Raw genomic sequence first — 15,804 nt, forward strand, 5'->3', positions numbered from 1 at the left:
CTAATTTAAATCAAATCAAACTTATCAATCTGATCAACTTAGACATCAGGTCAATTACACCAATACATTCATCTTCGCATTTAGTGATTTACTAGATTCCTAAAGAGCTTCAAATGTAAAAAATATATGTATATATATAAATTCAGAGGACCAAAAATTTACAGCAATGTAAATTTAAAATAAAATTTACCTTTTTAAAGATATCAAGTCTTTTTTTTTTTGATAAAAAGTCGTAATAAAAGACCTAAAAATCTTTTTTAAAAAATATGGACATGCGTAAGACAAATTTATAATTATATTAGTTTGACATCAATTTAACATCTTTAAAGCTACTAAATTTTTTTTTTATCAAAGGTCATTAAATATTTTTGATAAAAAAATATTGATGGTCTTAAATGTTTAAATTATGGGATTATTAAAAGTGTAAAAATAATAAAAATAATAAATAAATATATATATATATATATATAAACTTTATTTAATTTAAATATTATAACTTAAATTTTAAACTTTAAACCTGAATCCTAAATACTATATCTTCAATCTTAAAAAAAATTACATTAGATATTTACGAGGTGTGTGCAGATTTACCTATATATATATATATAAATAAAAGATCACATCAATAATTTTTAATAAAATTATCTATGATTTTAAAAAATTTAGAATCTTAAAAAATATATATACATGGACCAAAAGGTCATTAAAGCGTAATGATATTGATTTCATATGAATTTGAGAATTGTAAAGTAAACTATAGCTTTTCAATTTATTTTTTTATAGATGATCGTGAGATCAATCATGTGAAGTCATTGGAGTGACAAATTTCATCGAAGTGAATGGTAAAGTGTAATTTTTGGATAAAATATTTAATAATATATTTTTTTTTGCCTTTCGTGATTTAAATAAAAATAATTTTATTGTGTAGTCAAAATATACATTAAGCAAAGGGATATTTTAGAAAAAAAAAAAGTGGGCCCGCCGTTGTAAATATCAGAGTTTCACATTTTAAACTATTTCCTCTGACCGGATAAGGCCGGACGGATTCCTTCCTTGGTCAAAGAAGTGACCAAAATCTCCGACCCGCAATTTGTACCCCCACCAGTTTTCGCATGTCCCGCCGGATCGTGCCCAACTCTCGGCGACATTCACCTGCCCCAGTGGCCCCCACTTCCCTCCATCACATCCGCCCGTTGCGAGTCTGCACGACGCGCCTCCGACGACGCGGCAACGCTACCAAGTCGCCGTCAACTCTTAACGGCTCCGTCAATCTCCGCCAGCTCCTTTAGTAACGCTTCTAGAAAGCACAAACCATCACCTAAGCCACCATTAACTCGAATGGCCTAACGTACCCAAAAGCTTTTTTACTGGTTGTCGCAGATTTGGCCTACTGGTAGATCCAGTAAAAGTAGGGGTGAAGATTTGGGTAGAAATCTCGAGTGCTAAAGTGTCGATGAAGAAACCTTTGTTCACTCGGGAGGACAGCCGATGGGGTTGATTGTATATACAGAAGCTCAACTACAGGAGATGGCTCGCCCCCAAATCAATCGACGATCGCACGACGAAGTCCACGCTTCGATTCTGAAGTCTTCCAGGTCTGCGATTTCTTCTTCTTCTTTTTCTATTTTGCTTTTGGTATCTGTTGTGCTTTGCATCGCGCTTTTGTTGTAGTTTTCGCTGCCGTCGCCATTCATATGCTGGTGCGATTTGCGCGGTCGCGTTTTGGTTGTCCTTTGATTCTTTGCTGTTCTACGAAAGCTTCGTAAATTTGGTTTCTGGATTTCGACTCTTGAACGGTTATGTGTGATTGATTAATAGGAACATTGAAGAAGGAATTTTGGTGGTAAAGAAAGAAGGTGATGGGCGACCATGTTGTGTTGCATGTTGACCGTTTGATAACGCCACAAACTATTGAAACAGTAGCAAAGGAGAAGGATCCGACACCTTCTTCTGAATCTTCCAATCGCGCAGATCCATCCCGTTCTTCCACATCAGGTGTCGTGTCTGGCAAGGAGAAGGGAGGAGAGGAGAATATCAATGTTTCTGAGGAAGAAGAACCTCTTATTCAGGTGGTAGAATGCCGCATATGCCAAGAGGAGGATCACATGAAGAACTTAGAGGTCCCATGCGCTTGCAATGGTAGTCTGAAGGTTTGCAAATTTTGATGATATTGCTTCTTTGAGTTGGATTCTTTAATCATGCACTGTCATGCTAATCAGTTAACCACTTTGTTCCTCAGAAATGAATGTTTTAGGGATTTGGTTTCCTTTCACTTCAATCCAAGAGGAATAGTGTGTACCTTGAATTAGAACATTAAATGAAAAACAATATGTTGAGATAGTGTAGACGTGTTTAAAAATTACTAATAGATTCTATAGTTAGAAGGGTTAAATCCATTAGAATGGAAGATGTAAGAAGTAGAAGAAGGCCAATGAAAACATTAGTTAATTTCATAACAAAAAATGATCTATTAATTTGAATATTAAATTAATATTACTAGTGATATAGTCTTGTATAAAGATCATTAGAAGGATACGATTCATGTAGCTTATTCTAAATGGTTTGGAAAAAAACAATATAGTCTTGCATAGAGATCAATAGAGGCACAAGGTTTGTTAGCTGATTCCAAATAGTTTGGAAAAAACAACAATATAGATTGCTGGCGCGCGCGACGGGGGCACGCGGAGCCGTCGCCAAGGCCGCACGACGCCTCCGGTAGCGTCGCCGAGCCGGAACTCCTGTGCTGGTACTGGTCCGTCAGTGGAACGAACTTTTTCGTCGGTATCGTGCGATACGGCTCGAGATTTCAATCCATGCTTTGGAGGCAAAAATGTCATTAAGTGAGATATGAATGGAATGAGTTCCATTTCTGTAAATATATCTAGGAAATAGTTGCGCTATGTTGTGAAAAATTTTAACTAAAAGGATTGAGTTAATGTTAAAGAAATCAAAACAGTCTCCAATTTATTCCTATTCACAACCACGCCTGTTCACACTCTCCTCTGTGTGCTGTTCTGTTGATCTCAATTCTTAAGGTGACAGTACTTCATTTAATGAAGGTAACTTCTGCTAGAGTGTTCCCTGAGTTTTTAACTTTTCCTCTAGAGGGCCTTGAATTTGTAGTAAACCTCGTTCCTTTTACCCAATTTTCTTCAAGGGATATATATTATTAGGGACTTCTAAATGTCTTTTCATTCGGATTAGGAATGGAACAAAAAGAAGAAATACATGTAAGCCAATCTCTGAGTTTAATATTTAAATTTTGTCATAGCTAGTTGAGAAGCTTATGTAAAAGCTGTAGTAGACATCTAAGAAAGTATTCAAGTCATAGTTGATGACTGTTGTGGCATGATGAGCTTCTCATCTAGCCACTTAGACTGTACAAAGAATAGTTATTACCTGCTCTAGTAGATTGTCCAGTTGGCCCTTAGCATGCAAGTCAAACTCTGTATGATCCCACCAAAAGCTGATTTTAGGTCCATCTTGATGCAATGGTCTAATCACAGAGACTAAGCACGTTCATAATATTATTCAGGTGGATAATGTGGGAGAAACTTTATAGATTAAGCAGGTTGGTACAAAAAGACAGGTGTAGGACAAGAAAGGATACCAGAAAAAGTCAATTGAGGATGATTGCTAGATTGCAAGAGAAACAGGATAATATTGCTTATTCTTTATTCTTTGTTTCTGACTATTTTAATCTCAGAGAGGTGTTGTGCTTGATAATGATTTAAAGCTACTTCCAGTCTCAGAAAAATGTATTTATGTAGATGGTACACCAATAAGACTGAATTTAGAACTTGTAGTTCTTGTAGATTGGATCTGTTATTACTTAAAGCTCAGCTAAATGAGATTATTCCTCTGAATGTGCAATTTTGGGCCCATGACTGTACACTTGTTATTTTGCTACGTATTTACACTGAAATGTGCTGGAATAACCGTTTGTTTTCATTGAAAGAAACTGATCCAAATAACTTTAACATGTCGTGATTAGCTTAATGTTCCTGCATTTACTTACACTATTTGTGCAGGCTGAGCAACAAGTTATTATACTTTCTTTATATTATTGTATATGATTATGGTTTAGCTGATTTTCATGTGCCTAAGAATTTCATCAAATTTTACATTATGCAGTATGCCCATAGGGCATGTGTGCAGCGCTGGTGCAATGAGAAGGGTGATATAACCTGTGAGATCTGCCATGAGGTAAGTTCCAATTTTGGTGATAGTTTCTCAATATTCTTCTCTTATGCATCATCATTCATGCTCCTCCATGTATATCATGTGCATTCAAGTATATATATTAATTCATAGGTTACCAGACATTCAATAGCTGTAGGAAGACTTTGAGATTCTCCTGTCAGACAGGTTTTGTGTGTAATATTTTTGCTATCATATGATGTGCTATAATCTAAACCAGCCTATGCTTAAGGCTGACCTCTGCCTACTGTTTGTCATTTCATCTTGGTCATCGGGTATACCTTGATTTCCTGACTTTTAAGTGCTAATCTGATTGAACTGAGTAATCTCACACTTTTCATGAAAGAATTATTACAATAGTAGGCACTTTGATATGAAAACTTATGTTAATAATGAACCAACCCAAATTGTTGGGCCTTACATGGTTTGATGGTGATGATGACATTTGTAATAATTCCTTCTCCATGGTCCGCAGCAATACAAGTCTGGGTACACAGCACCACCACATGCCAATCCTGATGAAACCGCAATAGACATCAAGTATGTTATTGTCTTAATTTTTTTTTAAAAAAATACTACCATATTTAGCAAAAGGAAATTGTATAATCTATCATTATGCTGACTTCCTTGTTCTTACGTTTCCCTCCCACTCTAGTGGTGGTTGGATAATCTCAGGTTCTTCTTTGGATTTTCATGACCCTCGAATTTTAGCAATGGCAGCAGCACGCAGCCAACTGGTTGACGATGAATATGATGAGTATGCTACGAATGCTAGTGGTGCTGCTTTTTGCCGCTCCACTGTTCTAATTGTAAGCCCATTCTTGAAGTAGAATTAGCAAGCATTACTGCTTTCACATATCATTTCTTCTTAATAGCTTCCAGTTTATCTGTTGTTGAAATCCATTGACAACCATAACTATATGTATTTTATCATCTTGCTCTAGTGATTTTTCAGTTGTGCTGGGCATTAAATTTCTGCAGGTCATTTCCATGTTTTTTATGTTCTGCTTAAATGATATAACACCCACTGTTTTAATCAACAATTAAATTGGTTTCGTTCGTCTTAAATATCCGTGGGTTGCCTGCTGGAATGATAGAGTATATGGTCACCATATTAATCTAAAAATAACATCCTAACAACTTAAATGTTATCTTCCTTATCTATGGTATCGTTGGGTTGAACAGCAAGATCTATTGTCATTGCAATAGTCAATATTTAAGTATGTAGATGTGCATGAATCATGTAGGAGGTTACTAACACACTTTTACTTGAAGGATCAGATATAGAGTAGTACTAAGGAGCGCTGTCTTTCATTTATAATCTCAATTCAATGTCTAATGAAGATTAAGCTTGTCAAACCACCAAATTTTTCCTAATCTTATGCTTTGTTTTGTGTATAATATTTATTAATAAACCATGTCAATTTATGTGGAGGCATATGACCTTTTTTTTCAATCCCTGTTGCAGTTGATGGCTCTTTTGTTGTTGAGACATGCATTGACTCTTACTGATGCTGATGGAGATGAGGATGATGCTTCCTCATTCTTTTCGGTATGCCAAACTTGCAATATGATTTCTTTTCTTCAAGACTTAGCTTCTTCTGAATTTTGATAACTTGTGACTGTTTTCAGCTTTTTCTCCTACGTGCCGCTGGATTTCTGTTGCCATTTTACATCATGGCTGGGGCTATAATCATCTTGCAACGTCGACGTCAAAGACAGGTCAGAACTCACTAAATATAAAGCTCCAATTTTCTTTTAATCCTACTAGGTGCAGGATTTGGTTTTCCATTCGTGTAATGATTGAACTTCTAAAAATTAAGTGCTGGTTGTTAATTTTTTATAATTTTGATTTATTTATTTTTCATTTTCTCTACATAGTTTTGAATGGCAAAGCAAAGATCATCATACAGAAATAACAAGCCATAATCTCTCATCTGTTGTTAGCTCACAACAAGACTAGTTTCATGGCATAAATCTTTGTCATGTGTTAGGTCACCACAGCACCACCTCAGAGATGGCAACCTATGTCTCGGCTGCCACACTAGATTGAGCGCCTATAACTCTGATCCTGTCCAAACTGACCTAATGATTATCGAAGTAATTGGATATAAGTTAACAATCAATTTTTTGTTTGTTCACTGGCTCCTGTTCAGTTGAATATCAATTACCCTTGCAAGGTACCAAAAGCCTATTATGGACATCATCAGTTCCTAAAGGAACTATTTCCTGATCAAGGAACTCTGGCCGAAAGTTGACTATTAGAAGGGGGAGGGGCAGGTGAATATACTTAATTTGACCTAGACAATCACTGATTAGCCACTGAAAGCTGAGTGATTAGGGAAGAGTCAATCTATATGTTTATACTACTGTATATCAATTTTCTCTACTGAAGCATCACATGATGTTGGCCTGACAATGCGATGTTATTTTCCATTGAAATGCACAGGAAGCCGCAGCTTTAGCAGCGACTCAATTGGCTTTCATATTGCAGTCCGGTCGGCAAAGAGGGTTGCATCTCACATTAGCACCTGATTCGCCTGCCACTCCCCACCCAGACCCAGACCCACACTCGTAGATATTTCTCAAACATGTTGTATTACTATTTTGCTTTTTCTTGTAAATGCCTACTTAGAACTTTCTCACTCGGCATTTGTTCTTTTTTACTGGATGAAGATTTCATTTGTACTTTTTCTTATTCCTCCCGTAAATTAAATGTATGATGAAAATAAGAGTTACAGTATGGGTAGAGTTGTGTGCTCAATCCAGAAATCTAACTGAAGAGGTGATGGCATTGTAAAACTTGCTTTGTGCATTGTCATGTTCATCTGACTCGTGCTCCATCTTGTTAGTCTAGACCAACTGGGTTCTCGCACTGCTCGGTTCACTTGGTTCAACCTATTGATTTGTCGCCTTGTATGTTCGTCCTACTTCATCTCGGTCGACCTTGGCCATCTTTCACGACTTATTCAAATTGGTTGATTTATCCAACGTTGGCCGATCCCAAGAAACCGAATTTTAATAAAAAATCATTTTTTTGCAAAATAAATTTTATAAAATAATATAAAATCAAATGCGGATTTTAATATTTTATGATTTTTTTTAAAAAAATGCAAATTTATAAAATATTTAACAAATAGGTAATGGCTCTGATAAATTTTCGTAAATGAGGAATTATGAAAATGAAATTTATTTTGGATACAGGTTTTGGTTTCATTTTGAGTCTTAAAGTTTTGGATTTATGCATATCTGAATTTATAAAACTATAAATGAATATTAATTCTGAATTTATACAAATACTAAAATTTTAATATTAATAAAGTTTTTTTTATAAAAACTTGTGATTTTACAAGAGAAGTAAAAAATTTTAAAATTTTCATACAAATGTAAACAATAATAATATTTTTTATTATTTGAGGCCCTGAGGCAACGTATAATCACCCTTAATTTAACTAAATATGTTTTAAAATTAATGTTACAGGTAGGCAACTTCCTAAGTTATGAATTATGTATGGAAGCACAAAAACATAAAGTACAAGATCCACGTGTTTCATATCTATTATATTAATACATCTTTTTTATTAACATACAATCATATTTATTTGAATATTAATATTTATTATTTATAAATTTCATTATTCATTTATATTTATTTTTATTTTATATTAAATAAATAAATACATCTATCCACATTATTCTTTGTTCAAAGAATTGAACGTTATTTTGAATACTAATTGTATATGTGAGTATTATAACATTCATCTATATTGATTATAACATCATATATTAAATATTATAACAGATATATTAACACTCATATATTAACATCACGATGCTCATATGACATAGGTATAAGATGACTGTTAAATAATAAATTTATATATCATCTTCTATGGATGTCAAAAATGTGTTGTTAAGATAGCTTATGATTAACTTTGTACAATTTTTATATTTTATTTTAAATTTAATAGAACGTTTAAAATTTTCCATATCTACACAGTAAATTCTCTTTATTTGAACATATCTACTAACCATAAAAATAATAACAATATATATAATTAAATTTAGAAATTCGGAAGTGATTTCCTTGGCAGACGATATCAAATTTAGCTACACCAAAGATTTTGTAAAAAAATTACTTTTAAACATTTAAAATTATAGAATAAAAAAATTAAACGTTTGTAATATTTATAGTAAAAAATATTATGTTTGACGTAGAAAATTTTAAATCTAAAAAAATAAATACAAAATAACTAGTGGAGTCAAAATAACTATATTTTTATTATTTTACAAAAAAGTCAGAATAACTATAAGTCAAAACAGTGTTTTTTTTTCAGTTCAGACAAAACAAAAAATACTAGTAGTTGTTGAATAATAATAATAATAATAAATAAATTAATTAATAATAATAATAAACGCGCAGCCCCCGCTGCTGCTCCGTTCCCGGTACTCTCTTCCATCGCCTTCCTCTCCTCCGCCATGGCCGCCTCCTTTGCCATCTTCACTCCCTCCTCCGCCGGAGCCGCGTTCTTCTCCACAGCATCCGCCGATTACTCTCGCTCGCGCCTCTCGTCGCCTCTTCTTCTGCCTCCTCGGATCGCCAGAACACCTCGGCTGAGACCCGTCTCTTCTTCCCTCGCCCCTTCTTCCATCCCCTCCCCCGTCCTGCTCGATTCTGCTTCTCGATCCAAGGTAGACCTGCGATCTCTCAAACGCCCTTCTCGCTTTCGCAATTTGCCCTCTTTCCTCAGTTTTGATTTTTAGTCTGGCCGTTCGCTTGCAATTGAATGGTCTACCTATTTCTACGCAATTTATTTCGAACGCTTTGCCGATAATTGTTCTTTGCTTTTGATATTTGAGCCTTTTGGTGCGAGTTTGTACTATTTCAATCAGAAAGATTTCTTTTTTCTGCCACATCCTTGCAGTTTAATTTCTAGGTTAGATTCAAAGATTGAGAGGAAATTATTTTTCACCATTTGTGGATCTCGTTAGTGATTAATGTGGTTCCTCTGTTCTAGACTGGTAAATGGGAGTGGAAGTTCAAGGGCAATTCTGTGAACGTCTACTACGAGGAGCACGAGGGGGAGAGTGCTGCGAATGCCAAACACATTCTTCTCGTCCCAACGATCTCGGATGTTAGCACAGTTGAAGAGTGGAGGACGGTCGCCAAAGACATTGTTGCACGACAGGGAGATGTACGATGCCGTGCCACCATTGTTGATTGGCCTGGTCTCGGATACTCTGATCGGCCGTCGCTTGAGTACAATGCTGATGTTATGCAGAACTTCCTTGAGCAATTCATCAATGCACCAGATGGTCCGTTGGCAAATTCAGGTAGCAATCTTCACTTTAGTTAGTAAAATTGCAAGGTTTTATAATCTTTTGCCTCATAATCAGCTTTATATTTTCTTCAATGTTATAGTTCTCAAGAACTCGAAGGTATAATTGTCGATGAAAATTATCGAATTGGAAGAATTGTAGTCGAATTCACCTAGTTTTGACTGTTATTACACAGTAGGAACAAAAGGTTTTCTGAATGAACATTTCTCCCACATGTGCAATGAGTTATAACATGTCCAAACCGTGGGTAACTGTTATTTGAATTTTCGTGATGAATGACAAAGGAAAATGTTTGTTGCTAAATGGGACAAATCGATAGACGGGATTGGAATTCACAAACTTGCTGATGAGTTTAGATTCAATCGATTCTGTGATGAAAGTAACAGAACAAATAAATTGGACAAGTATATAGCTGAAATATCCTAACTATTTGAACTGGTGAAGGAATATTAGATAATTAGAGAGATCAAAAGGAAACATATACGGATCGATTGTGGGGTGACTCTCAGATTAACGATAATTGTGTTATAGAAACATATGTAGAATGCAGCACATTGGCACACTACTATAACTTACAATGAAAGCCTAACTTACTGGTTTTGATAAATGATTACATTCATTCTTTTGTAATGAATATCCTTTCCCCTATTAATGGTGTCATAGTAAAGATTGATTGAGGTGCTATGCCATTTGATGGATCTGCACTATCTGCGGTTTTCTTCTTCCTATCATGTTTCACTTAGCATAGCAAATGTCTGAAATTTGCTAGGATTGCAAAATCGGATTGCAAGATTTATGTATAAAACTGTTGTTAGAACTGCAAAATTTATTGATTCTTCTCTTTATTATTGTTTGAAACTTCTAAATATGAGACCAATATTCCAAAGATTGTTATTTCGTATAATTTCACCGAATGCAGGAGGTGAGTTGGTCATTTTTGGTGGAGGGCATGCCGCAACTATTGCCCTTCGTGCGGCTGGAAAGGGTTCGATCGATCCAGCATCCATTGCGGCTGTTGCACCGACTTGGGCTGGTCCTTTACCTATAGTCTTTGGTCGAGGTTCCGACATGGAAACAAGGTATTATCAGCAAACCAGAAATTATGTCTGCTTATTTCTGACTTTATTAGCTTGCTAAAAATATGAGCATATAGATTGTATTTATGATTGATTAACAACCAATGGCAGTTTTTCTGAGGATCCTTAATTATATTAGAGAGGAACCATGTTTAGTTTCTTTCTTTGTTGGGCAATGTACTAGGTATGGACTCTTGCGGGGCACGCTGCGAGCACCGGCTGTAGGTTGGATGATGTACAACATGCTCGTGAGCAACGAAAAGTCCATCAAGTCGCAATACGAGTCGCACGTCTACGCAAACCCTGAGAATGTGACACCAAGCATCGTGGAGAGTCGATATGCATTGACAAAACGGAAAGGCGCTCGATACGTCCCTGCCGCTTTTTTGACAGGCCAACTCGACCCTGTGAAATCGCGCGAGGAGTTCCTCCAACTATTTGCAGAATTGGAAGGGAAGGCCCCTATACTGGTTGTTTCCACTGCTAGTGCCCCCAAGAGATCCAAAGCCGAGATGGAAGTGCTAAAAGGAGCCAAAGGTGTGACTAAGTTTGTGCAGGTTCCGGGGGCCCTTCTTCCACAAGAGGAGTATCCATTAACAGTTGCAGAAGAGTTGTACAAGTTCTTGGAGGAGCAGTTTGGTTCAAGAAGCTGAAGGATACATATAGTATACAAATCAAAATTTTCTTCTATCCTTTTGCAATTTACCTCTGAATAATCTATGGAACTTATGACACCATTTGAATTATGTGTTGATTTATAGTAAATCTGGGAGTTTACTGAGATATATAAACTGTCAGATCTTGGATGAATCCTCTCTTTGTATCATCAATTCAATATGCTGCCTTCAGACAGGCATGATCATGTTTAAGAATTAAAGATTATGATTTTATGTGTATTTAGGTATATTAATTAATAAATAAGTAAATCAAATTCATTCATAAATTTATGAGTGAGTTATTATTAAGTTCTAGATTCAATTTGTTTATGCATGTTTAATTAAAAAAATAAAATAAATGAACAAATTTGAAAACTAATGAGTTGAACAGTTTATAAATAATTTTACATATTAATTTGTATGAAGTTTATACATTCTTAGAAATTCTATAGTTTTATAGTCTAAAAATAACATGTTTCACTCGCAAACAATATTTATGAGATTAAATTTGAACTAAATTTTAATTTTAATAATATCTTTTATCTAATTGTTGGCTAATTGGAAAATAAATTATAATTATAATAATATGTTTTATCTAATGTTGACTGATTGTTGGCCAATTGGAAAATATTAATTATATGCGTGTGTGCCGGTGTGGTAGATAAGTAGGTTGATTAAGTGCTACTCAAGTCAAATCTGAAATCAAACTATCAATCAATCATTAAAAGTAGGTTTGCCTAATGATTTTAAGTTCGTGGTCAGTCAATTTTTATTAAATCCTAAGTTTCTACTCGCATTTTTTTTAAGGGTGCAAAATTAATTCGCAAATCTAATTAATTGATTATTAATCGATCGAATTAGGAACTTAAATTTAGTTTATTCAAAAATTTATTTTTTTTAAAAAAATCAATTATTTCCATTTATTCGATTTAATCTCAATTTTTAAATTTAAAAATCAATTAAATTTATTAAATTGAATAAAAATTAATATAGCTAAATTGATGGTTAAAAAAATTCTAAAATTTTGATTCAAAAAGATCGAATAATTCTATAACCGATTGAATTAAATAATTTTTTTTATCGATTTAATTTGTTCGATTTTCATAACAAAATTCGATTGATTTAATTTATCTAATTTTTTTATTTATTTGATTTCGATTCAATCCATTTAGTTATTAATGGATTACTCACCTCTATTCATTTTCATCACTTTAAGGATTATTTCTAAATATTCGTAAATATTTTATCGATATTAAAATAACATTTTTAATTCAGTACTATTAACATAAAATTAATACAATTATTTTATTTTTACCTCTTTTATTATTATTTTTAGATTACTACCTAAACTACTCGCTTATTAATGAGCATCTTAACACCAAATAAAAAATTTAAAGGAAATTTTAAAATTAAAAAAATGTATAAAATAATAATAAACATTTGGGTATATCTTAAAATTACCTTAACTAATTTATGATATCATTATTAATATTTATATATAGGATATATTCCATTCACTGGATCATGTTTATTTGTTTTTTTTTGAAAAAATGGTTCATAGATAAAATAAAAAAGAGGTTAGACCCCTCAAATATACAATCAAAAGACCAACATCATAGCCCAAACAGTACTAGTCTTTGAGCACACATATATGACCAATCACATAAGAAACTACATCAAACTCATCACACCACCAACACCTAGACACCATAGCCCCACATGTCCACACATCACAACACTTACATGCTCATCTACGGGCCATACAAAGTACCACAGTCCACAAAACCAATCTCATCTCAGGAACAGAGCCACCGGCAACTTGGATGCTACCGTGGCTTGAGATCTACAAACCGATACACATGGACCTGCACCTTGAGAAAAATTCAATCAAAATCTGGGATAATATCTTGATAACGCTTTCGATTTCGTGCTTCCCATATATAGTATATTAAGCTAGAAATACCGAGGTAGCACGCCTTAATTTTCTATCATCCATTCTTGTAATGTCGCCCAAGAATCTATTGCATCTTCTCAAAAGAAATAAAATTTTGCCCAATACCAAGCCAATGCTTAACCTTGCCCCAAACCTCACAAACCTTGGGACATTCAAAAAATAAGTGGTGGTTGGTTGGTTTCTTCATGAAGTTGGCATAACTCACACAACTTGTTAGGCTCATACTCCACACGATCCTTGGTCCTCAAGTGTCTATTTGCTAACATCCACAAGATAAATCGATGTTTAGGCATAACTTCTGGCCTCCACACCACCGGACTCCAAGTTACCTCCAAACCCCGTGGCATAAAAAAATGATAAGCATTAGAAACCTCTTTTTTTCCACCAACAAACCAATTTATCATATCCATATTAGCCCTCCCTACACTATTCGATTTGTGGACAATCTTATCTCAGATTTCAATAAGTCTTTTAATTAGAGGAGAATCCGAAAGCTTTTCATTCCATGCTTAAAAATCAGCATTCTTAACATAATGATGATGCACCCAATTCACCTATAGAGAATTCTTCCGAGATTGTATGCCCCAAAGTATCTTACTTTGCAAAGCTTCATTCCATGCGTGGAGATCCCAAAGACCATAACCTCCATCCTTCTTTGATAGACAAATTTTAGACCAAGAGATAAGAGGCTACTTAGAAGATCACACAAAACTTTGACAAATAGTCTTAATCTTTTCAATTACCCCACTTGGAATTGGTATCATACATAGCCAAAAACATATCATACCTTGAAGAACCGTGTCCACCAATTCCAATCTACTGGCATAAGATAACGTGTGCTTGAGCCACACATTAATCCTTCGAGTGATAGCATCCAAAAGTGACCCATAATTGGCAATATGAAGCTTCTCCGCCGCTAAGGGAATGCCTAAGTACCTAAAGGGAAAAGAACCTTAATGAAACCCATGATTTGAAGTAATTGATTCTTGATAGTAGCCTCTACACCGGCAATGAAAATCTGTGATTTTTACGGATTAGCTCGTAAACTTGATATCTCCCCAAAGAAATCCAAGTAATCCTTTAAATGTTGCATAGAAGATCCATCCACACGATAAAATAACATGAGATCATCCGCATATACAAGGTGTGTAAGACCAACTTCCTTGCACATTGGATGAAAATGAAAAGTAGTCAAAGTGGAAATGCCACGAAGTTTTTGGGACAATACCTCAATATATAGGCCAAATAATAAAGGAGAAAGTGGATCCCCTTGCCGAAGGCCACGCCTTCTACTAAAGAAACCATACACCCCACCATTCAAAGATATAGAGTAAGAAACCATAGTAATGCATTCCTTAATCCAATTACAAAATTGTTGGGAAAAACCAAAATCAACAAGTGCCGAAAGAAGGAATTCCCAATTAACCATATCAAACGCTTTCTTTAAATCCACTTTAATCATGCACCGAGGAGAACCCCGCTTCCTTGCATACTTACGAAGCAACTCTTGAGTCAAGTAGATGTTGTCACCAATAGACCTTCCCTTAATGAAAGTCACTTGTGCCGAGTCTAATAAGAATTCTAAGACAACCGTCAATCGCCCAACAAGTATCTTTGAGATGATTTTATAAATCACATTATAACATGAAATTGGTCTAAAATCCATAACACTCATCGCATGATCGTCATTCCGCACAAGCGAAGTCAAAGAGTAATTCCATTGCTTGAGCAGTTTGCCACCTTGAAAAAATTTCTGCACAGCTGCAACTAAATCATTACCAATAATATCCCAAGTAGAGAGAAAGAATTTCAAACCATATCCATCCGGACCCGGGGCTTTTCCATTCCCAATGTTGTGCAAGGCAATCCGTATTTCTTTCACCTCCACTGGCTTACAAAGTTCCTCAGTTTGGCTCTTCAACAATGTCCAACCCATGCTATCCATGCCGCCCAAGCTGCTGCCCTCTCCAACATGTTCAAGCAAACCATGAAAATAATCCACGCACTCCTCCACAATCTCTTCTATACTCTCCGTTTGATCACCGTTTCACTTTAGGAGTGTAATAATAGCATTACGCTTATTGTTTCGCTTCACCACATCATAAAAAAACTTGGTACACTTGTCCGCACTCCTTAGATCGATACACATTCTTGGTCCATTGTTGATAAAATTACCTTTCCGCCTTGGCTAAGAGATTGACTTGTTTCCGAATACTACTATACTCCAAAGGTGCTAGACTGCCATCAAGAATACCCCACTGAGCCACCACCAACTCCTCCTTTGCTCGCCATGCATGCTCCAAAATGTGATAAAAATTCTCCTTGTTGAGCGTCCTCAAACAACCTTTCAAACGAAGCAACTTTATCTTGAGTGCAAATTGAGCATTCTCCGTTGTCGGGGCTATCCATGAGTCTCTTACAACTGCTTCAAAATCTTTGTACAATGCCCACATATTGAGAAATTTGAAAGACCGATTCGGCGGCTGACTCTTTCCCAATGTATGCACTATGACACAAGAATGATCGGAAAAATAATCCGGTACCATAAACTCTGTGTATACATCAAAATCTGCCATCA

The 15,804-nt window shown here is 35.1% G+C and overlaps 2 protein-coding genes across 2 annotated transcripts; both read left to right on the forward strand.

Moving 5' to 3' along the window:
• Positions 1 to 1,446: 1,446 nt before the first annotated feature.
• Positions 1,447 to 6,982, forward strand: LOC141847433 (uncharacterized). The gene is made up of 8 exons (XM_074735478.1): positions 1,447 to 1,595; positions 1,819 to 2,150; positions 4,135 to 4,206; positions 4,676 to 4,740; positions 4,856 to 5,009; positions 5,669 to 5,752; positions 5,833 to 5,922; positions 6,650 to 6,982. The coding sequence occupies exons 2-8, from the start codon at positions 1,860 to 1,862 to the stop codon at positions 6,776 to 6,778; spliced, it is 885 nt and encodes a 294-aa protein (XP_074591579.1). The 5' UTR covers positions 1,447 to 1,595; positions 1,819 to 1,859; the 3' UTR covers positions 6,779 to 6,982.
• A 1,650-nt stretch (positions 6,983 to 8,632) lies between these two features.
• LOC141847430 (uncharacterized) lies at positions 8,633 to 11,506 on the forward strand. Its single transcript, XM_074735476.1, has 4 exons — positions 8,633 to 8,892; positions 9,219 to 9,534; positions 10,460 to 10,619; positions 10,801 to 11,506. The coding sequence occupies exons 1-4, from the start codon at positions 8,680 to 8,682 to the stop codon at positions 11,267 to 11,269; spliced, it is 1,158 nt and encodes a 385-aa protein (XP_074591577.1). The 5' UTR covers positions 8,633 to 8,679; the 3' UTR covers positions 11,270 to 11,506.
• Positions 11,507 to 15,804: the final 4,298 nt, after the last annotated feature.

This window comes from Curcuma longa, chromosome 16, assembly GCF_044706935.1.
Source record: "Curcuma longa cultivar G26 ecotype Majalengka, Jawa Barat chromosome 16, ITB_CL_G26_1.1, whole genome shotgun sequence".
Lineage (NCBI taxonomy): Eukaryota > Viridiplantae > Streptophyta > Magnoliopsida > Zingiberales > Zingiberaceae > Curcuma > Curcuma longa.